Source organism: Stegostoma tigrinum, chromosome 21, assembly GCF_030684315.1.
Source record: "Stegostoma tigrinum isolate sSteTig4 chromosome 21, sSteTig4.hap1, whole genome shotgun sequence".
NCBI classification, from domain to species: domain Eukaryota; kingdom Metazoa; phylum Chordata; class Chondrichthyes; order Orectolobiformes; family Stegostomatidae; genus Stegostoma; species Stegostoma tigrinum.
The window spans coordinates 14,427,817-14,451,717 of NC_081374.1; the positions used below are offsets into that span (position 1 = coordinate 14,427,817).

At 41.0% G+C, this 23,901-nt stretch overlaps 1 protein-coding gene across 3 annotated transcripts in view; it reads right to left on the minus strand.

Moving 5' to 3' along the window:
* The window catches only part of LOC125462839 (ubiquitin carboxyl-terminal hydrolase 49-like), a 71,486-nt gene that overhangs the window by 17,612 nt on the left and 29,973 nt on the right, over positions 1 to 23,901 (minus strand). For all 3 annotated transcript variants that reach the window (XR_007249720.2, XM_048553269.2, XM_048553268.2), the window contains exons 3-4: positions 19,220 to 20,692; positions 7 to 205 (exon numbers count right to left, since the gene is read on the minus strand). Coding sequence is in view for 2 of the 3 variants with exons in the window: in XM_048553269.2 (XP_048409226.1) it covers positions 7 to 205; positions 19,220 to 20,629 (1,609 nt within the window). In the remaining variant the exon portion in view is untranslated. The remainder of the gene's footprint in view (positions 1 to 6; positions 206 to 19,219; positions 20,693 to 23,901) is intronic.

The window sequence follows — 23,901 nt, forward strand, 5'->3', positions numbered from 1 at the left end:
CCTTACTGTTGCACTGGTCGCAAGCGTAAATCCTCCCTTCCAAAGCCTCTGTTTCTGTAAACTTTGCCAGCATTTCCGTCAGAGTGCATTCTTTAAGCTGAGTAGCACCCTTCTGAAGACAATGATAACGCTCTGGAAACTCCAGTGAAAGATCCCAAAATGGTTCAATGGTGTTGGATTTGTAATTGCATGTCAGGCACGTGACCTGTAGAACGGGACAACAGTATCAACAGATAAGCCAAAATACTAAAGATGACTTACCCTATAAGATGACTCAAAGTTTACAGCATTCAGCTATCTGTGCCAATTCTCACTAAAGCATATTTATCCATGACTTCCTGAAAAGGTGAAATCTTGGTCTTGACTGGTAAAAGGATTCTATGTTCATCAACTCTGTGTAAAGCCGTCTCCATTATACTCATACTACTTTAAATTGATGATCCCTTGTGAATGATGCTTAAGGGTAGGGAAAATAGGCTTTTCCTGTTCACCTTATTGAAATCATTCAAAATTTGTTTAAAAATAAACTGTATCTAAATTTCTCTTAGCCTACAATGAGGAAAAGTCAGAGCTTGGCTCAATTTTAGTTTTCAATCTTTGGGATCAACTTGGTAAAGCTACTGTCTTTTACATTTTTTCTAGACAGGACGGCCAAAACTGAAAACCATTGATGACTTAACCAGTGCTTATTTTATTAACAGGAACATAGGAACAACAGTAGACTACTTAGTACCTCGAGTCTGTTTGACCTTTCAGTGAGATCATGGCTGATCCATAGCTAGCTCCACATACCTGCCTTTGGCACATATCTCTTAATACCTTTTCTTAACAAGTATTTATATATCCAAATTTAAAATTAACAACTGATGCAGCATCCACTACAAGGGGAACAGAGTTGCAAACATCTACTATCCTGTGTGTGTAGAAGTGCCTCCTGCACGGTGTGGTCCTAATACTCTCATTGTGCCTCCAGTTCTAGAATCCTTAACCAGCGGAAATAGTTTATTTTTATTTAGCCTGTTTTTTCCTGTTCATTTCCTGATGGCTTCAATCTGATTATTCCTTATCCTTTTACGTTCCAGAGAAAACAGACCAATTTGTGGAATTTTCGTAACTTAACCCGTTGCCCAGATCTGCTCACAATACTCCAAGTGGGGTCTAACAAGGGTTTTGTATAAACGCAACATAACTTTTGCATCCTTATACTCCCGTTCTCTAGATATTAAGGCCAGGATACCATTAACTTTCCAGATTATTTTCAGCACACGTTCGTATCATTTTAAAGATCCATGGATCTGAACCTACCTTCCTACAAAGTCTCTTTGGACATCCACTGTATTTAACTTCATTCTATCTAGAAAATCTTATGATCAATTCCTTTCCAGTCCAAAATTAATAACCTCACACTTGCTTATATTGAATTCTATCTGCCACAATTTTGCCCAATCACTTAGCACAAAATAACAGAGGGCTATTGATAGCCTATCTACACAGTCTACGATGTCATCTAACGTTTTGTCATCAGCAAACCTGATATACAGCTTTCCGTGTCATCATCCAAGTAATTAATAAATAATATGAATAATAATATGAATAATTGAGGTCCTAACAGATCCTTAAGGGGCTTCAAAACAGAAACTGCTGGAGAAACTGATGAGATCTGGTAGCATCTGCAAGGAGAAAACAGAATGAACATTTTGAATCCAGTTACTCTTGGTCACACCTTTTAGTTTGTCTCCTGGTTGAGAGTTCTCCAGCAATTTTTGTTTTTATTTCCCTGTCCAGCAGCAACAGTTTTTTGTTTCATTCTTTTTTGCTTCCCTCCTGGGACACTACTGCTCACATCCTACTAATTTGAATAAGTTCTCATTATTCTTCCTTTCTGTTGCCTGCCACTCAACAAACATCCTAGCCATGTCAGTAATTTGCCCCGAATTCCATATGTACTTTCAGTCTCTTGTATGGGACTTTATCAAATGTCTTCTGCAAGTCCACGTAAACAACACGCAGATATTTGCTTGTTCACTACCCAAGTCACCTCTTCAAAAAATTCAATGGGGTTTGTCAGGCATGACCTACATATCATGAATCCATGCTGGCTCTCCCTGATTAACTGAATACTTGAGGCTCAGTTATACCATCCTTAATTACAGGTGTTAAGCTAACTAGGGTCTGCAATTCTCCGCTTTTCCTCTTTTTCCATTCTTGAACAGCAGACTGACATGTGCATTCTTCCAAACCAGAAAGACAACTCCTGCATCTAGGAAACTCTGAAAAACTATTGTTAGGGCATCTACAAGGTGCCCCCCTACTTCATTTAACACCAATGGCTGGAAATCATCAGGTCCTGGGGATTTGTGGCAATTTAATTCCAGTAATTTCCTTATTAATGATGTTTTACTTGCATTAATTTTATTCAGCCCCGGTCCTGAATCACTACTAATTTCTTTGTGACTTCTGGCATGCTAGCCTTCTTTTCTACTGTAAATACTAAGGCAAAGTAATTATATAACATATCTGCCATTTCCCATAAACACTGACAATACCCCCACTTTCAGTCTTGAGTGGCCTAACATTGCATCTGACCACCCGCTTTCCCTTTATTTAACTATAAAATTTCTTCATATTACTTTTGATGTTCCTTCCAAGTTTTCTTTCATTATCCCTTTCAGTGGTTCTTTTTATTAGCTGCTTTGTGGCCCTTTGTTTGTGTGCTCAGTGCTTTGTGCATTTTTGTAAGCCCTTTAATTTTAGTTTTATACACTTCTTACCTTGCTAGGTGTCCATGCCTGTTTTTTCAATGAACTGGAGCTGTTCCCTCTCAGGAATATTAACTGGTTTTGTTTCAATTTTGAAACCAAAAATTCTGTAACCATTTCTTTATGGTCTTATCTACTTGAATTCAGAGTCAGGGATTTGCGTTCCAATGCACTTCACAAGGAGAAATGGGAAAAGAACACACCAGACAGCTTAAGAATTAAGATACAGCCTAGTGCAGGTAATTGAAGGTTAATCAGGGACCAGAGGGTGGTGGTGGTGTTGGGATTTTTGGAAGGATTTCAACTTAGACAAAGAAAAGTTCATTATTTTCATTATCCCTTTCAGTGGCTCTTTTTATTAGTTGCTTTGAGGCCCTTTGTTTGCATGCTCAGTGCTTTGTGCATTTTTATAAGCCCTTTAATTTTAGTTTTATACACTCCTTACCTTGCTAGGTGTCCATGCCCATGGACTGGGATGGGGTGGAGGGAAGATGGGACAGAAGGTCTCCATCAATCACTGGGTATAAGTTCGTGTGAACTGGAGAAACTTGGAAAGGCAGGATGCTTTGAGACCGTAGCAACATTTGTTAACAACAACAGATACTTTGAAATCAATGCAATTGAGGGAAAGGGATTTAGTGTCAGAATTAGTGCTAACCAGAACGCAGGTGGCTACATTTACTGGAGTAAGTCTAACTTATCACTAGGCATAATAAATGTGCCCAAAATCATCCAGATACGTCTGGTCCATTTATCTCGGTGTCGGCAATTCCTCATGGCTTTCTGACCATTGGCGCATTCAATGTGCATATTTTTATTCCATATTATTACATTTTACTAGAATAATTCTGTGGATGTCATTTACATCATGTAAACTTATGTCACAGAATTGCAAAAACTTGCCAAATTTATTTTCTTCTGTGTTTTTCCATGACCACTATGTGAGCTAAACAAATCGATTACATTTAAAGTACAGCACTAGTGCCAAGCATTGCCCTGAAGGGAGCATATTCAGTTTCCTCTGGAGTCACCTCAGGCCCTGACTCATAACTTAACCAACTACACTGTAGTGCCAATGAGAATAACAACATTGCAGTTTATTGTGCAAATTCAGAAAAAGACAGTACTCAGTAATCTGAGGACACAGTAATTGAGGATGTTCTTATGAAAGATAATAAAATGTGAGGCTGGATGAACACAGCAGGCCAGGCAGCATCTCAGGAGCACAAAAGCTGACGTTTCGGGCCTAGACCCTTCATCAGATCATCTGAGCATCTGATGAAGGGTCTAGGCCCGAAACGTCAGCTTTTGTGCTCCTGAGATGCTGCCTGGCCTGCTGTGTTCATCCAGCCTCACATTTTATTATCTTGGAATTCTCCAGCATCTGCAGTTCCCATTATCTCTGTTCTTATGAAAGGGTTACTTCTAATTGAGACAACAGTTCATCATTTACTAATGTAAGTTCACAATTAAATCACCACCTTGGAATAACATAACATGTCTGTGCATAACCTCTTTTAAGGCTCAGTATATCCAGATGATTAATTGACGTACTAATCTGACATCCAAATTTAACCTTGCAATAAATGGTCAGATCTTTACATATTTGCTGCTAAATTCATTCTTTTCACTTTCACTCCTCAGCTGAGGAGGGCCCATTCCACCACAGATAACTTGTATGAACTCAGCCCTGTTAAAGAATATGCAAAATAGAGACACGTCTCAGGTGATTGGCCCTCCAGCTGAATTTCCAGACATGAGCACAAGCTCACAAATGCTGTTTTGAGTCACTTATCACACAGACAAAATGACAGACTTTCACTAACATCATGCATTAACAAACATATGCATAATATATTGTGCAACAATTGTAAGGGTCCAAATTAGCGCATCAATTTAAAAAAATTAAAGTTGACAAATTTTGCCATATAAATAAAAGAACAAACAGCAGATGAAGTAGAGTCACAGGACTAGAAAAATTAACTCTGCTTTCTCTCCACAGATACTGCCAGATCTACTGGGTCTCTCCAGCAATTTCGGTTGATATAAATACAGCAGTACAAATTTAAAAAAACACAGAATATTACGGAGAATAGAAATCTAAAATTAAAAAATGCAAGAAACAAACTCAACAGGCCAGACAGATGATGTGTAACCTACTGTGCATATTTTCCGTCAGCATTCTCCATTTTAATTTCAATGGTACAATTGTTTTCTTTCCCACTTCTGCTGCTGAAGATAGTGCCTCACGAGATGACAGTTAACCAAGTATCCATTATTGAGTCATTAGAAACAGAGTGCTGTTAGGACAAACCACCACTGAGTTAGAATCCTGTTTTCTATAATCTCCTGAAGCCTCAAGTTTCATGATCGCTCCAAGCCACTCCTCAAAACCCAACCTCTGACTAAACATTTGGTTGCCAATGCCAAAATCCTTCATGGGCTCAGAGCCAAACCTTATTTGAAAGCAGTCCTGTGAAGCACCTTGGGACATTTTATCAACATTAAAAGGTGCTACACAAAGGCACATCTCAACAGCTGTCACACCACCAGAGATATTTGAGACCCAATCACATTCTTTCTTGATATCAGGGAACCACAGACTATCAAAAATCGGAACTGAACAAGAGTGGAGGGCTAAATTTTGGGTTCTTTTGCCGAGGAGAACAGATGGCAACCGTTCCACTTCTACCATTCCCACTGGCTGAGATCAACTAATTGTGTAAACTAGAGCATGTTTCACAGCACACGCTCACTCAGTCGCCAAGGCAATAAACCTGTGCTTTTGACAATGCAACTGAACCTTTAAACTTCAATATAACTGAGGCTACACGCAAAATCAAATGGTGAATTCTGCATTGGTCCAATGCATCTGGTTTATAACTGAGCTAAACCTACTGACAGTTAAAACACCTGTCTGTGGTTGATTGATTTGTGCACTTGACTGCAAGTGTATGGAGCCCGAGTTTGATTAAGCAGCCTAACTGTACTTTCCCATTAACAGTGCCAGTAGTCAACAAGTACTTCATTATGACTGCACCCTTTTACACAGAAGTGGTCATACAGACACACACATTAATCTCTCCTCTTCCTGACAAAATATGTTATCTATTTTAAGAAAAATTCTGGATTTTCTCTCATTTGACAGCTCCACAGTTGCTGGTTATGTGCCAGTACCTCAAACTAACTTCAGCCGGTCTTCAAAGGAAATTACATAGTGAAGTTGGAGGGTTCTTGTACAACTGCAAAGCCAAGCTCAATATTAAGCCAATACAATTCCGTCACAGTGATGATGAGCAGCAACCATAATTGATTTTCCTCCTCATCAAGCGGAGAAAGAAATCAAGGACAACTGCACCTCTCATTTTATCTAGGCTGCTGCAAAATCAGCATGGACTAGAAACCTAGATGCCCCAGTGATATGCTGCCTTTATCGAGTGACGCTACATTTCTCTGACGGAATGCAAAGAAAATCTATTCACTCCTTGCTACTATGCAACACTGCATACAATTAGCCTGACATACTGCATCCCCAAATCACCTTGGGGACTGAGAGGATTTAATCTAACCTCATCATGCTTGATACAACACGCACTAAATTTTTCCAGATGATCACTGCGTATTTAAAAATGAGGCAAAAAAAACACCAAGGTAAATTTCTTAGAAAGCTATTTGTAGAGGAATTGTGGGCAGGAATAAAGATACCAAAAAACAAAGAACTGTGGTCACCATTGCAACAAAAGACCAGGGTGGCCAGAGTGACGATAGAGTTGGTTACGGTACAGATTTTCAAAGGAACAGAATTCAAAACACATATCTTTACAAGTGAGAGGATAAGATGACAAGCTTTGAAAATACCATGGAGGGTCCTAAGTTTTATTAGCATGATCATAGAATGGGAAAACAGACTTGATTTTGAACCTATATGAATAATTCATCATACTAGAGTGGGACACTATCTGCAATTTTGAGATGTGACTTCAACAAGGATGCAGAAGAGATTTATCCCTTGAGGTAAGATGTGGAAAAAAAAAGTAGTGAAAGACAGGGAGGAACTCAAGACAATTACAACTGCCAGAGCAAAGGCACCGAGAAAATTATAAGAACTGAAAGCTGACAAATTCCCTGGTCCTGATTGACTTCATTCAAGAGTCTTAAAAGCTGCTGTTGAGATAAAAGATGCATCAATTTTAATATCCCAGAATTCCCTAGACTTTAAAACGATCCCATCAGATGGAAAATGCTGAGAGTAACACCCTTAATGAAGAAAGACAGTAAGAAACCACAAGAAAATGCTGGAATCTATTGTTAAGGAGGTTATAGCTAAAAATTTGCAAATTCTGAATGAATCAGGCAGAGTCAACATACTTTGGTGAAAGGGGAATCACGTTTGACTAATTTATTAGAGTCCTTTGAGGAAATCATAAACAACGTGGATAAATGGAACGTCTGCATATAATTTCCAGAAGACATTTACAAGGCATCACAAAGGCTACAATACAAAATAAGTACTCAAGGCATAGGAGTTAAGAAATTAACTGGGATAGAAAATCGATTAACTAACAGAAAACAAAAGAAAAAGCATGAATAGTTCGCATTTCCAGGTTGGCAGGATCTGACAAGTGGAGTGCCACCGGGATTAGGGCTGGGGGAGCAATTATTTACAAATTTATACCAATTCAGGATGAAGGAACCAGATATCAGGGTGCTAAATTTGCTGACAGCACAAAAATAAGGGGAAACTAAGTCATGAAGAAGATGCAAGGGTTCTGCGAAGAGATCTAGATTGATTTGGTCAGTGCGTGAATAATCGGCAAATGGGAGTATTACGTGGGAAAATATGAACTTATCCACTTTGCCCAGAATAGAAAAACAGCATACTATTTAAACACAGAGAGACTGCAGAATTCTAAGGGACAGAGGGATTGGGGTAGCCAGATACATGAATTACAAAAGGTTTGTATGCAGGTACAGCAAGTGATTGGAATGTGGTTGGCGAATGAAGTGTTGTCTTCTGCAAAGGGAATGGGATGCTTTGCTACAATTGCACAGGGTGTTAGGGTCACATTTTTTGTATCTTTAGGAAAGGATAGAAAGGGACTTAAAGCAGTTCAGAGACAGTTGACACAACGGATACCTGAGGTAAGGGCATTACTGTGTGAAGACAAGTTGGACGGGCTGGGTCTGCACCCATTGGCGTTTACAAAAATGAGGGGTAATCTTATTAAAACACAGAAAATCCTGAATGAATTTAACAGGGTGGATACTCAAAAGATGTTTCTCCTCGTGGGAGACACTGGAACTAGGGGGCCACCTAATATAAAAGGCTATTCATCTACGACTGACAGGAAGAGAATTCTCACTTCTGAGTGGTGACCCTTCAGAATTCTTTCTTCCAATGAGTGCTAAGATTGGAGATTGTTGAATATTTTTAAGGTAAGGTAGACTGATTCTTGACTAACAAGGCAGTCAAAGGATATCTGAGTAGGCAGGGAAATGGAGTTGAAACCACAATCAAATAAACCACACTATCATTAAATAGCGGTGCAGGCTCAAACAGACCAAATAGCCTACTCAGGTTCCTAATTTGTTTGTGTGGATATGCTATTACTTGAGTCTGATCACTGAAAAGAACATAAAAACAGGAGCTTGTTTTTTTTAAATTCAGAGGTTTGATAGAACAGAACTTATTGCCAACCAAATGTATTTTGTGAAACTAAAATATTAAATTCTTAGTTCAGTTTTGTAACAGCTAAGCAATGCCAGTGGAAATGGAAATTTCAGCCAGTTACCACAGATCGACCTGTTCCTTCTAATCCAAAATTTTCTTCTTCTTTAGTCATGTACTGTTCACAATTCCGTCAAATTCCCCAAGCTGTCCACAGCTCATTTCTGGCGCTGTACAATCTCTTTAGCATGGACACAACAGCAGACATCTTAGAACAGAGACAGCCAAAATGTTCCCTGCTGTGAATCCCATTTGAATGCCTCAGACTCTGTGTGAGGGAGTACAAGAGTTGTGTGGGGATGCTTTTTTATGTAGCTATCAGGCCTCAAGAGAGGAGCTCATTTGGACAGTCCAACTGAAAGAAAGCACTTAAAGGGGTATTAGAACTGTCAGAATCAGTTCAAACACTACAGTAGCCATTGCTTTGAAGCTTGTGACCCCACTTTCAACCCTATCTTAAAGGGATCCCTGCACATACAAGGTCATAGAGCTCTACAACATGGAAACAAGACCCCATTAAACCAACTCGACCATGCTGACTAGATATCCTCAATAAATCTAGTCCCGTTTGTCAGTATTTGGCCCATATCATTCTAAACCTCTCCTATTCATACATCCAACCAGATGCCTTTTAGATGTTGTAATTGTAGCAGCCTCTAACACCTCCTCTGGCAGCTCATTGCTTCCATGCACAACCCTCTGTATGAAAACATTCCTCCTTAGGTCCTTTTTAGATCTTTCCCCTCTCACCTTAAACTTATGCCTCTAGTTTTGGACTCCTTTACACTCAGAAAAAGACCTTAGCTATTCACCCTATCCATGTCCCTTACGAAAATTGTTTAAGAACAAAATACTGTGCATGTTGGAAATCTGCAATAAAAATGCTGGAGAAACCTCAGCAAGTCTGTTCCCATGTGTCATGCCAGACTCAAAATGTTACAAGTTTCTCTATCCACAGATGTTGCCAGACCTGCTGAGTTCCTTCAGCATTTTTCTGTTTTTATCTCCATGTTTTGTTTGTCATCTGCATGGCATATCTGATAGATGCATGCACAGTTAGCCAGGCAGCAAAGAGGGCATGTCAATGACACAGTGAAACTTTATAAATGGGAAATTTTGGTGATCAGTATTTTGGGACAGAAACAAAGTTACTATTTTCATCTCAATTGAAATTAAGTCTTTTGTGAAGGTTAGTTAAAATTTTTTCTTCACAATATATTAACTAGTCAGTATCTGAAGAAGTTAGGGAAAGAGGAAACATAATTTTAGAATCATGGAATAGCTCATCCCAGCATGTTTATGTCAGCTCTCTGCAAGAGCAACTCAGCCAATTGTTCTGCTCTGCCCTTTCTTCATAGACCTCTAAACTTCTCTCATCTGGAGCTTATCCAATTCCCTTTGGAAAATGACAATTCAATTCAATTCAATCTTCCTCCAACAAATAGTGAGGCAGCACATTCCAGATGCTGAGCACTCACTGCTTAAAAATGACTGTCCCTCATGCTGTGTTTTCCTTTCGTTAATCACCTTAAATCAGTGCCCTCTTGACCATTTTGCCAGCCGGAGCAGTTTGTATCTACTGTTATCCAGGCACCTTGTGATTTTAAGCACATCTATCAAATCGCCCTTCCACCTACAGCAGCCAATCCCAGTTTATTTAATCCATGTAATTTAACCCCTCACACAAGGAATCATTCCGGTAACTTTTTTCCGCACTCGCTTAAAGCCTACACTTTCTTATGAAAATACAGTGCTTAGAATTACACACAATATCCCAATTAAGGCCAAAATCACTTTAGTTTTATAAAAAGGTTCATCATCGCTCCATATGTTCTGATGAAAGACTTGAAACATTAGCTCTGCCCCTTCCTTTGTAAATGTTACCAGGTCCGTATATTTCTAGCATTTTCTACTTTTATATCATCACCATAATCTTGCTTTCATACTTTATGTCCATTTATAAAACCCAAGATCCAATCTGTCTTTTTAATCACTTTCGCAAGGCAGTCTGCCACCTTCAGTGATTTACACGCAGGCAGCTTCAAAGGTCTCTGTTCCTGCATCCTTTTTAGAATTGCACCCTTTATATTCCATTACGTGCCCTTTTTCTCCCTACCAAGATGCACCAATTTAAAATTCCCCGCATCAAACTTCATCAGAAATTTTATCGTGTAAATATTCCTCAGGTAGAAGCAAAATTGATGTTTTGGTCCTCTGATGAATTTAAACTTATTGCAACATCTTAAATTTAACTTGTGGGTTTGTCTATCTTGCCTAAAGATGAAAAGATTTTTCAAGGTTTTCATGAAGGACAGAAGGCTAACAAGATGAAAAATTTTTACTTGCAAAACTAACTTTTATAATTAGACACCCAAAAAAATTCTTGGTAACTTGGGGCCTCTTGAAGTTTTAGATACAAAGGTGAAGTGTGGCTGAGGGGGAACATTGTGTCCGTTGTGTGTTCAGAGGCATTGTATGAAACTGAATTGTGAAGACAATCCACTTTAGCACAAATCAACACACCAAACAGATGAAGTGCCAAACTGTAGCAGAGATTTTTTTAACCCAGGAAGAGTGTATCAATGTTAATTGTGCATCAATTATGACAGATGGAATGCATTGATTGGGATGTTACTCAGAGATGCTTAATGGGCTCTAGTGACCCAGAGTCAGCGTCAGCGTCCCTACCTCTCAAGCAGAGGTTAGGGCTTAAGTCCCACCTGCACTAGAGGTGCATCATAATATCTGTTGATTAGAAATATCTTGAAGAGATGCTGTGCCACGTGAAATAGCTCAGCTGGGAAGAGTGTTTAAATGAATATTGAAAAGTCCCTGGTTCAATCCTGAGTTTCAGTAACGACTGTGTTTGCTTAGGCTTCTTGTTGAGCACTAGTACAGACTTTATCGCTGAGCCAGGCGCCCCAGATTCAAGGCCCATCTACTCCAGAGGTGTGCAATTACATCTCTGAATGGGTATAGGCTTATAATATTTCACTGTGTGAATAAGTCTAAGGTGTGGAAAAGACTGCCTCTAGTTTCATCCTTCAACTGGCTATTTGGAGTTTAACATCAGGTAGGAGCTACGCCATCTATTCATTTCAGTTCTGTAAACCTTAATATGCTTGCCTAACAAAATTTACCATCAAGGTTTTAACTTGATCCCAGCCTTAAGAATTCTGGGTTACCACCATCATTCGTGCAATGCCATGCTTGCTGAAAATGCCTCGGAACAGCCAAGCTCCTTGCTCCAGACTCTGCACAACGATAAATGGTTTCAGAGACAGTAGGAACTGCCGATGCTGGAGGATCTGAGATAACACAGTGTAGAGCTGGATGAACACAGCTGGCCAAGCAGCATCAGAGGAGCAAGAAAGGTTGAGACCCTTCTTCAGAAATGGGGCAGGGGGGTGGGTTGATTCTGAAATAAATAGGGAGAGAGGGGGAGGCGGATAGCGGATGGATCATGGGCAAGATAGGTGGAGAGGAGATAGACAGGTCAAAGAGGCGTGGTTGGAGCCAGTAAAGGTGAATGTAGGTGGGGAGTTAGGGAGGGAATAGGTCGGTCCAGGGAGGATAGAACGGTCGGGGGTGGGGGGGGTTGGTGGGTAGGAGAAGGGAGGAATGGTTAGGGAGGCAGGGGCTAGCTGGGCTGGTTTTGGGAATGCAGTCAGGGGAGGGGAGATTTTGAGGCTTGTGAAGTCCGCACTGATACCCTTGGGCTGCAGGGTTCCCAAGCGAAATATGAGATGTTGTTCCTGCAGCTTTCGGGTGGCGTCATTGTGGCAATGCAGGAGGACCAGGATGGACATGTTGTCCAAGGAGTGGGAGGGGGAGTTGAAATGGTTCGCGACTGGGAGGTGTAGTTGTTTGTCGCAAACTGGGCATAGGTGTTCCGCAAAGCAGTCCCCAAGCCTCCACCTGGTGTCCCCGATGTAGAGGATGCCACAACGGGAACAGCGGATACAGTATACCACATTAGTAGATGTGCAGGTGAACATCTGTTTGATGTGGAAGGTCTTCTTGGGGCCTGGGATGGGGGTGAGGGGGGAGGTGTAGCACTTGCTTCGGTTGCAGGGAAAAGTGCCAGGGGTGGTGAGGCTGGAGGGGGTGTGGAGCGGACAAGGGAGTCACGGAGAGAGTGGCCCCTCCGGATAGTAGATAAGGGTGGGGAGGGAAAAATGTCTTTGGTAGTGGGGTCAGATTACAGATGGCAGAAATGTCGGAGGATGATGCTTTGGATTCGGAGGTTGGTGGGGTGGTACGTGAGGACGAGGGGGATTCTGTTATGGTTGCTATTGCGGGGAGGCAGTGTGAGGGATGAGTTGTGGGAAAAGCAGGAGACACGGTCGAGGGCATTTTCAACCACTGTGGAGGAGAAGTTGCGGTCCTTGAGAAAAGAGGACATCTGGGATGTCTGGGAGTGGAATGCCTCACCTCGGGAGCAGATTCGGCAGAGCCAAAGGAATTGGGAATAGGGGAAGGCATTTTTGCTGGAAGGTGGGTGAGAGGAGGTATATTCTAGGTAGTTGCGGGAATCGGTAGATTTGAAATGGATATTGGTTTCCAGGTGGATACCAGAGGTGGAGACAGAGGGGTCCAGGAAGGAGACAGCAGTATCAGAGATGGTCCAAATGAACTTAAGGTTGGGGTGCAAGGTGTTGGTGAAGTGGATGAACTGTACGAGCTCCTCGTGGGAGAACGAGGTGGCACCGATACAGCCAACGTAAATGGAGGAAGAGATGGGGGATAGGGCCAGTGTAGATTTGGAAGAGGGATTGTTCCACATATCCTACAAAGAGGCAGGCATAGCTTGGGCCCATGCGGTTACCCATTACCACCCCCTTTGTCTGTAGGAAGTAGGAGGAATTGAAAGAGAAGTTGTTGAGGGTGAGGACAAGTTCGGCTAAGCAGATAAGAGTGTCAGTGGAGGGGGGCTGGTCAGGCCTGTGGGACAGGAAGCAGCAGAGGGCCTTTTGGCCATCTGCATGGGAAATGAAAGTGTATAGGGACTGGACGTCCATGGTAAAGACGAGCTGTTGGGGACCGGGGAATTGGAAGTTCTGGAGGAGGTGGAGAGCGTGGGTGGTGTCACAGATGTAGGTAGCGAGTTCCTGGACGGGGGGGAGAAAATGGAGTCGAGATAAGTGGAGATAAGTTTGGTGGGGCAGGAGCAGGCGGCAACAATGGGTCGACCAGCAGTCAGGTTTGTGGATTTTGGGAAGGAGAGAGATGTGGGCGGTGCAGGATTGGGGAATGATGAGGTTAGAGGTGCTCGATGGTTTGGTGCTCGGGGGGGGGGTGTCATGATCAAGGGGGCGACAGGAGGAGGCATCAGAGCAGGCGTCTGGCTCGGCAATGTAGAGTTCAGTGCGCCATACTACAATTGCACCTCCCTTCTGCGCGGCTTTTATGGTGAGGTTGGAATGGGAATGGATGGCTGCACGTTCTGCGGGGGAGAGGGTGGAGTGGGTGAGAGGGGTGGAGAGTTTGAGGCGATCAGTGTCTCGAAGGCAATTACAGATGAAATAGTTTCTCTCTATTTACTCTTATCAAATGCTGTTAATCATAAACAGCTCAATTAGATTGTCCTTGCTCTGCTATATTTGCTAAGGGATCACCATCCACTCTATTGCACCTATCCCCGTAACACAACTCTCATTGTTCTGAAGCACAGCTGCATGCAAAGTCTGAGCAGTAATTGGATGAGGCCCAATGATGAAGAGCTTCTCCTTAGCAGGTCAAAGTTTCTGGATAGTGAAGAGGAAAGCAAGGATGTTTTGCACAATAAAATCTCAGAAATACCCAAGACTGAACGTAAAATCGCATATACTTAAAATTGTGACTATAATTATCTGGGAATGTTTAAACAGGCTTCATTTTATTTGTAAGATACCTGTTTCATTGTTGGATTTCATCACAGAAAACATTTTGCAGAAAGGTGACAATGTTTGACCATTCTTGGTACAGATTGCTGATGTCGTATTTCAATCAGCTTATTATGATGAATCAGGTGCAAAAGTCAGCCATTTAGTCAGAGGTACAATACAGAAACAGACCCTTCAGTCCAACTCATCCAAGCTGACCAGATATGCTAGATAAATCTAGTTTTATTTGCAAGCATTTGGCCCATATTCCTCTGAACTCTTCTTATTCATACACCCATTTTAAATGTCATAATTGTACCAGCCTCCACAAATTCCTCTGGCAGCTCATTCCATATATGGACCACCCAGTGTGTGAAAAGGTTGCCTTTTAGATCCCTTTTAAATCCTTCCCCTCTTACCTTAAACCCGTGTCCTTTCAGCTTGCTCCACATTCAATATGACCATTAGCTAATCTGATCGTAATTTCAAAAACACATTCCTGCTTTCCTGGTAACTTTTCGCCCCCTTAGTTAAGAAGAATCTACGTACTTCTGCCTTAAAAATATCGAAGGACTGAGTTTCCGTTACCTTTTCAGGAAGAGAGTTCCAAAGACTCTCCATCATCAGTAAGGAAACATTTACCTCATCTGACTTTTAAATGGGAGATCAATAAGTTGTAAACAATGATCCCCCTAGTTTGAGCTTCTACCCTAAGAGAAGCAGCTACCTTTTCAAGACCACTCAGGATTCCCAGCAAATCTCACTATTAATCTGGTAAACCTTCTCTGAACTGCTTTCAACATATAAATATCCTTCATTATATAAAAGGTGGCCAATATTATGCACAGTACTTTAGATGTGCTCTCACTAGTGCCCCTGTATAACTGAAGCATAAACCTCCCCTACTTATGCATTCAGTTCTCATAATAATTTATGCTTTCTTTATTAGCTTTTCTAATTGCTGCTGCGCCTGCATAGTAACCCTTTGTGCTTCATGCAGAAGGACAACCAAATCTCTCTGCATCACAGAACAGCACAATACCTTACCACTTAGATAATATGCTTTCTATTTTCCTGCCAAAATACCCTTCATATTGTATTGAGATCCAGTGTGTAGACCGGAAATTAAATTGGCTGTGACATGCAAAATCCTGGCACCATCACCAGTTGCTCCACATCATAACTGTGTTTCCCCGTGCAATAGCCATGCTGGGTTTCAGGGGAGGGCAAAGGATAAGAACAAGCAGACAGCTTTTTCCAGAGTTGACCATGGCACGATGGACTGATTAGCTTTCTCCTGAGCTGTAGCAGTTTCAAAATTCAGACATTCTTGATCTTACTTCAGATTGTTCACCTCCATTTGATATTAATTTTATTGTGAAATTAAGATAGTGTGCTGGAAAAAAAGCTGGAAATCACAGAGGTTCAGGCAGCAGCCATGGAGAGAAAGCAAGCCAATGCTTCAAGATTAGATGACTCTTCAGTCATCTAGCCTCGAAATATTAGCTTGCTTTCTCTCCATGGATGCTGCCTGACCTGCTTAGGTCTCCAGCATTTTTTGTTTTCAGCACAGATTCCAGCATCTGCAGTAATGTGCTCCTGTAAGACTGCTGAAGGTGGGTAGGAAATCCAAATCTACATTTGTCATAGCCACTCCTGCAATGGCCACTAGGGGGTATTTGAGAGTTGTTCACAGCAAGAGGCTCACCAATAAATCAGTTTATATTGGCAAGGTCATGAGATTTCAGACTGCCCAGTGTGGATGTATCATAGAAACACAGTAGAAACACAGGCCAAAAAACACAGTACCTTAAAAATGGAGCACTGCCTTTTCGTTGTATCTATTGTTATTTGTAGATATTGCTTTGCACAAATAAAGAATGCTTTCTAAGGTGGCTGCATTTCCTCTGGGTATATAACAGAGGATTTGGAACAGGAGATCCCTGGGACCTCGATAATCTTTAATGGAGAAGCCAAAAGGCTTGGAGGAGATACAAGATCAGATGAGAATATAAAGTTTTGTGCGTAGGGATTCACAGCTTTGAATTAACACATGGTTACACTGCTTCATTTGTGTTCTCAAATCTAACACTCTTAATATTTTTTACACAATTCATGCAGACAAATTTCCAAGAAAAAATGATGACAAGTTTCTCTACTACACAATCCATTGTCTTGATGCCTTACAACAGGCAGCATTTGCAGCCCAGATGGAACCTGCTCGCAAGTTTCTGCCTATGCTTAGCTTCCAGGAAGTGAAGAAGGAGCCACAGTTCTATGTTCCCTTTTTGAGGAGGATGGCTGGGTTTCTGTTCCCAAGTGCTGCTATGACACTGTATTGCAAATTCATACGTAGCAATTGCAAGGATTGGCTAAGATGCAGCTCTATAGTTCCACACAAATATTCAATAGTAGTCAGTGTCTTGGCTCATATGGATAGTGGCCCATAACCTACATGCGGCTACTTTGTAGACTATACTCTCACATCACAAGCAAGAACATAGCGATAAAACAAATAATGAAAAGAATCAAACAACCCGATACTGGATAAATGATTCTTGCTGTGACTTTTTGGCATTATTTACATAGTCATACAGCACAGAAACAGATCCTTCGATTCAACCAGTTCCTGCCGAACATAATCCCAAACTAATCTACTCCCACCTGCCGGCTCCTGGCCCATATCCCTTGAAATCTTTCCTATTTGTGTTCTTATCTAAATATCTTTTAAACAATGTAACTGTAAATGCTTTGTCCTCTTTGAAATCTCAATGAAATCCTAAATTAAAACGTATGTATCTGGATTATAATTCGAATTGCTATGTAATTATTTCTCACAATTGAAATGATAGCCCACTTAAGTCGATTTTCTTGGAAACATATTCAGTGAAGGAAATATTTGCTCATCTTTATCTACTTGAATATCTGCAACTTCTGCCAACACAGTAGAATTTTACTGGGTGCACGTAAGATTTAAATAGACAAGAATAAAAGTTGGCACGTATACTCAAGTATCTTTCAAACACTCAAAACCCTGATAACATTAGCTTCTTCTTGCTGGTGGGTCCTGTAATGTTATACGTCCAATGAAGATCCCAGAAATCCAGTTCCACAAAAAGAAAACTCATTATATTGCAGAACATATGCCAGTGGAAGCAATTTTAAAACATGAGGATCTCTTTCTAAATTTATGCTATTTATATATGGCTGCAACGTTGATGACACTGACAGCATTGTTGGAGCAGCGCTCACGCAGGAACAGTGTATAGTACAGCTGTTCAACAGTCAGGAATATAGTGTTCCAATTCCTGGTTGGCCCACCCTTGTTCTTTTACTTTGCCCCTGGGGACAGGAATGAAGCCACCTGCTGAGGTGGAGCTCTGTGTCTCTGGAGTCATAGGTGGCGTCTTATTCACAGCACAGGGCTGTTTCTAGAAGCTGTTTATTTAAATAAGATAGGAAAAGCACAAAGTGCACAATTGCCCAACATGAGTCAGTAAACGTACACATGTTCAGATTTAATACAGCTGGGGTTTCATTTTGTAGTAGACAGTAGGGCAGTGAGCAGTGTAAATGAGCTGACCTAAAGGTATTCCAGCTGATACCTTGGGAATTCAGAAGAGCAGCTGGATCAAGCCATCATAAAACAAGCATAACAAGGCAAATAAAAGGCATAAAGGCAATTTGATAACAGACATCCCATCTCTGTCCTGAGAGTGAGTTACATCAAAAACATGGGTGCATACTTTTACAGAATCTTTTGTAAATGTTTCAACAGCCTATTACAGAATCACCTTCAATTGAAGCAGATCTGTATTACACAACAATTACCCCATGTTATAGATCTACCCCTCTTTGAAGCAAAGTGAAAGTCAGGATAAAGTGACTGGGAACAGAACGAGACACACATCCTTCATGAAAATATCAAACAAATCCTGGAACATGAACGATGTAAAACTTCTCTGGCTTACGATGAACTCCTAAGAAATTATAAGTTCAACCAATGGATGGGACATACATCATACCAGACAGATCATTATTCAGACTCTATTTTTGTGAAAAAGCATCCCCTTCAGCTGTATGCTTTGTTTCAGCAAGATCTGAGTTGTGTGTGTGTGTGTGTGTGTGTGTGTGTGTGTGTGTGTGTGTGTGTGTGTGTGTGTGTGTGTGTGTGTGTGTGTGTGTGTGTGTTGGGGGGGGGGGGGGGGGCATGGCAGGGAGCAAAAATGATGACCCAAAAGAAATTACAAAACAAAAATCATCAGATTTCCACTCAAGATTGAACAGTACATAGAGGATGATGGGGGAAGTACAAGGTTGGGCTTAATTCTGATGCTTTCCACAGTCAAATAGCTTGCCAAGACTCATTATCAAGACACATATGTTAAGAATGATCACTTGGGCACAGAAACAGATGGCTACAGGCACCCCGGGAATTAGGCTGCAATTACAGCAGCACCTTCAGGACAGCAGTGAGATTGTAACTAAAATGTTAAAACCCAAGGTTAGAAATACCTTGAACGTACTCTTGCTTGTATTGCTGAAAAAAATCATTAAATAACACATGCTACCAGGCTGGAAATGAAAAGGGACCACGTTCTCAGTTACAAAGCAATCTTTTTCAGTTTTCATTAAAAAAGTGAACGATGGCAATGCCAAAAGGACATGGCTTTAACTTTAATATTTAGCACAGGCAACTTTACTGCTACATCTCATGCATGTGATAACTGATAGAAGAGTACTGTCACTGGCTACAAAGTAGAAAGTATTCCATTCAGCAGCATTGTCATCCTTCATCTTGACAAGATCAGATCAAGAATGAAGAATTAAATTAAAATAAGACTGCACACACAGTCATTTTCATTTACCTGACTGAGCAGCTGCCCATGAAAGATGGTGTTCACCACCTTGAGAACCTGCTTGGTGAGCTTCCTTTGAGAAAAAGGAATAAGGATCCTGTGCTTTGTGCCTTCCGATTCCAGCTCCTGCTGCACTTTGTCCAGTAATTCACAAAGAAATTCCTGAGCGTCTTGCTGACCATATCCCCTAAATGCTGGGATGAGGCTCCATACAGAGTGCAACATAGCAAACGGGGATACCAAAGCCCATTTCCCAGACCACATTACTCGAAAGAGAGTGTGAAGTTCATGGCAAAGAGAGATGTGCTTCGAACTAGGCTCCTTAGGTTGAATAAGTTCCAGGTTCCTGGCCATAGAGGCACCTCCGTTCAAACCTGCTGGCATACTGTATCTCCCTGAAGTTCCCACATGATCATTTCTTCCTGCTATGCACGACGCAGGACCAATCCCCAGTGTGACCTTGTTCGACAATCGCGTTTTGCCATTTGTGGTCCTTGCTAATAGTTCTTCAGTCTCACAGAGATCAAGGGTTAAGAAACACTCTCTGAACTTTTGCAAGTGACTGAGTACTTGCAGGATGGAGTTCATGTAGCAGGTATTACCAAGGTTTCTTAGACCCGTCACACCAGGAGTTACCACTGGTTTACGCTTGGTAGCATAATACCGCTTAATTTTGTTCCTTTGTCGTTTTGAGGTAGGGGCAGTTTGTAGCACCTTTTTTCCAGTTGGTTTTTTGCACTTTGAGATATGGTCCTCCTTCCGGATTTGAAATAAAATCCTTGCACTTTTCCGAGGCGGAGCGTTAACAAGTTCCTCCATGAATTTACGCTTTAGCTCCTGCCGCCGCTTCCTTGCTTCCTCCTTTCTTCTGTCTATTTCCTCCTGCAGCCGCTTTTCTTCCAATCTACGTTTACCGCTGGTTGTTTGTTCAAACCAAATGCGCATTGCCTTTGTTAGCAAAGACTGTCGTCTGTGCCAAAGAGCAGTGAACATCTGCTCTGTACTATGAGTCTGCCCTTTTTTGTTCTTCTGAAACGAACAAGGAGATTCCCCACAAGCCATTGACCGCAATGCCCTGCCATTGCGTGCCATCGGACTGCACTTTTGGTTCTTTATTGCACTTAAAGTGCTTCTCAACAGTTTTAAATCCCCTGTAGCATTGTCATTCAACACGTAGTCGTCACAAAGATAACAAAAGACATAAAGTTCATTGACCTCCATAGCCAAAGGATGCCTAGTTTCCTCAAAGTGTTTGAGTGCATGCTCCTCAATGTAGCGGCCACATGCCACATGGGAGCATTTAAGACAGGCCCAAACAGATTCAGTGGTGTTGCAGTCCATGCAATGCCACTTCTGGGGATTCAATATGGAGTGATTTTGGGCGAGTCGCAGACGCCCTACGTGCTTACACCTATCCATGGCTTTAAAAGCTCTCAGAAATATTCTGGTTGTAGTATCCTTGGCCGGCTGCACTGCTTTAACCTGTTGGGAGAAAGAGAGAAAACAAAACTTTGGCTGTTAAGAAAAAAATTCTAGGCAGTAAAGCATCAAATTAAAAGGTTCTCCCTGTGATAAGTTCTAAGCCGTTGTAAGGGAAACTAAAAACAGAGATTAGAAAGGAATAAAAATTATGAATGAAAATTAGTAATAAAAAGGGGGCATAGCTACAAATTGAAGGGTGATAGATTTAAGACAGATGTCAGAGGCAGGTTCTTTACTCAGAGTGGTAAGGGCGTGGAACGCCCTGCCTGCCAATGTAGTTAACTCAGCCACGTGAGGGGCATTTAAACAGTCCTTGGATAAGCATATAGATAATGATGGGATAGTGTAGGGGGAGGGGCTTAGATTAGTTCACAGGTCGGCGCAACATCGAGGGCCGAAGGGCCTGTTCTGTGCTGTATTATCCTATGTTCTATGAAAGTGTATTCCTAACGAGACAAAAGTCAAGGTTTCGATTAGTGGTCGAAAGGGCAATGGCAGATGTACAAATGTCAATTCAGCCTCATTTTACAGGTGAAGGTGGGTATTAGAATTATAGGAATAGCAAAGAACAAGAGGCAGTCAGTTGGTATAGTGACTTAATTGGCAATTATTAAATCTTCAACTAATTCTACTTTCTTGCAAGCACCTCAGAACCTTGCATCGTTATCTATTTCAAATATTTGTCCAGATTTTCGTTCAAGAATGGCCCCTGACTCAACCATTTCCTGTGGAAAAGCATTCCATGCTCATATAACAGAGTACATAAATTTATTTCTCTCTTCTCTAATCCTTTAACGGCTATTTCCTATTCACTCCATTAAACCACTTCCAAATTATAAATCTGTTATTGACAGTTCCCTTACATTCCTCAGTAAAAAAAAGTACCAATACCTTATGGTGCACCCTCACTCCCTAGTCACACCTACAGGGTTTTGATCCTTGCATAGACTTGCCATATCTCTAAAGCATACTGTCCTTTCTATAACAAAGCACCCAAAACTATGCACAGTAATCTGACAATGGCCTCATCATTGCTTTGTGTTAGAGGCAGGGGTGGAGCCATTAAGAAAGGTTTTTGTTTAACCCAAAGGAAGGTCATTATTCAAACAGCTGGTACAAAAGATGTTACTCAAACTTAAAGACAGACAAATCACTGCCACAAGATCGTTTATAATCAAACATCCAAATGAAATGCAGAGACTGTGAATACAATTTCCCAGAATGTTGTGCTGGAGGTTTGGACGGCGGTAAATGCGACATTCTTGAGGAAAAAAGTGTGGTAAGCCAAAAGGTTATACATCGGACTAGAGCTTACGACATAGATAAACATTTAACACTTGTAAAACGCAAAATTATGTCATGTTTGATGTTCATGATAGAATGTCTCAAAGAAATAACAGAGAAAGATTGATATGAATTTTCTAAGACTATTGAGTGTTGTGGCAATGTTAATTCATTAAAAGAACGATAGGAGACATGGCTCCCATTTCCAGTAAAGGCATGCTTAAAATGCTTTTGAAGAGTAATGATATGAGCACACCCCTGACTAGCACCAAAACTGCAACTGCACTTCATAAGCCTGAAAGGATGGCTAACATGGGGAAATGTTATGTTGAACAATTCAGTAAGGGGATGTACCAAGGTTGACATTCGAAATGAGTAGTTGCAGGGAGTTTTGCATCACAAAGAGATAGATGAACATATCAACAGCAAATTTAAAAGCCGTGTAACAAAAAAGAGCAATACTATTAGATTACTTTAACGGCCCCGATACCAACCTGGAAAAAAACAGAGCAAAAGGCAGGGAAGGAGAGGAGTATTCAAATTCAAAACAAAGAGGGAGGAAACTGCTGATCTGCAAAATGGATTAGGGTGAGTGGAATGTGTTACACAACAAGCTCGTCGTGCTAACAGCGATTGTGACAATAGATCAATGTAGTGATAGAATGTACAAGAAAACATCAAAACGTAAAAATCTCAGGTGGGAGACAGCTAATTCCAGTGATTTAAGAAGCAATCCAGCACAGATAGGGCAGAAAAGGCAGATTCAGGGTAAAGTAGTGGAGGGGATTCAAGGAAGAGAAATTGTAGGCACAAACTGGACAAGCATTTTTCCTCCAAAGGTGCATATCATCCACAGAGACCCTAGATGATGAAATACATAAATGTTAAAATAAAACAGAAGGAGGTGGCGTAAGACAAATGTCAACAGGACGATTCAGTTAATAAACTGGTCGATTATTGAAAGAACAGGAAGTGGAGAAATTACAAGAAAAGATCAGTAGGCAACATTAACTAAAACAGAATCCTAAATTTTACAAACAAATTTTATAAATACATGAAGCGTATGTGTTAGCTGGGGAAAATAAAACTCAAAATTACGATAATATTTCAGGTCAACAGTCTTTTGTCAGAACAATGCTGTTAAAATTTTAACAAACTAAATCATTAATTCTCTCTCTTCACAGAGGCTGCCTGGTCTGAGTTTTTCCAGCATTTATTTCAGATGATGAGGAGCATTATTGGAAATTATTACAGACAAAGTAAGCTTTCATTTGAAAATCTAAGAGTTAATCAAAGAGAGTTAGCACAGGTTTCTTAAAACCAAATCGTATTTGGCCAACTTGAACAAATTCTTGGATTAGCTAATACAGCACATGCCTACAGGGACTTTCAGAAGGCATTCCCAAAGTGGCTTATTAGAGGGTCAAAATTCCACAGAACTGGTAGAAAGTAGCAATGAAAGTATAAAATTAGACCAGCAACCAGAAGCAAAGGGTTGCTGTTTGACAAACTGCGAGTTGTCTTCAGTGTGTGTCCTAAGGATCGATTTTAGATCTATTACTCTGCTCAAATTTTATAAGCAATTTCAACTTGGGTGAAAAGAATAGCTATGCAATATCTGAAGATATTAAAGAACTTTGGGCGAAGGAACAGATAGTGATGAGAACAATAACAGACAATCGGATGGCAAACAGGTTGGTGAAATAGCAGATGAAGTTCAATATGGGGGAGTGTGAAAGTGATGTATTTAGGACAACCAATGCAGAAAGGCTTGGTATATAAATAGCACAATTTTGAAATCTGTAAATGAACAGAGAGCCCTCAGTGTCTAGAAAAAGTCATTCCTAAGGAAGTTGCAGCAAGTTGAAGAGTTGGTTGAAAAGGCAAGTGATTTATTTGGGTTTATAAATACAATAGCATAGAGA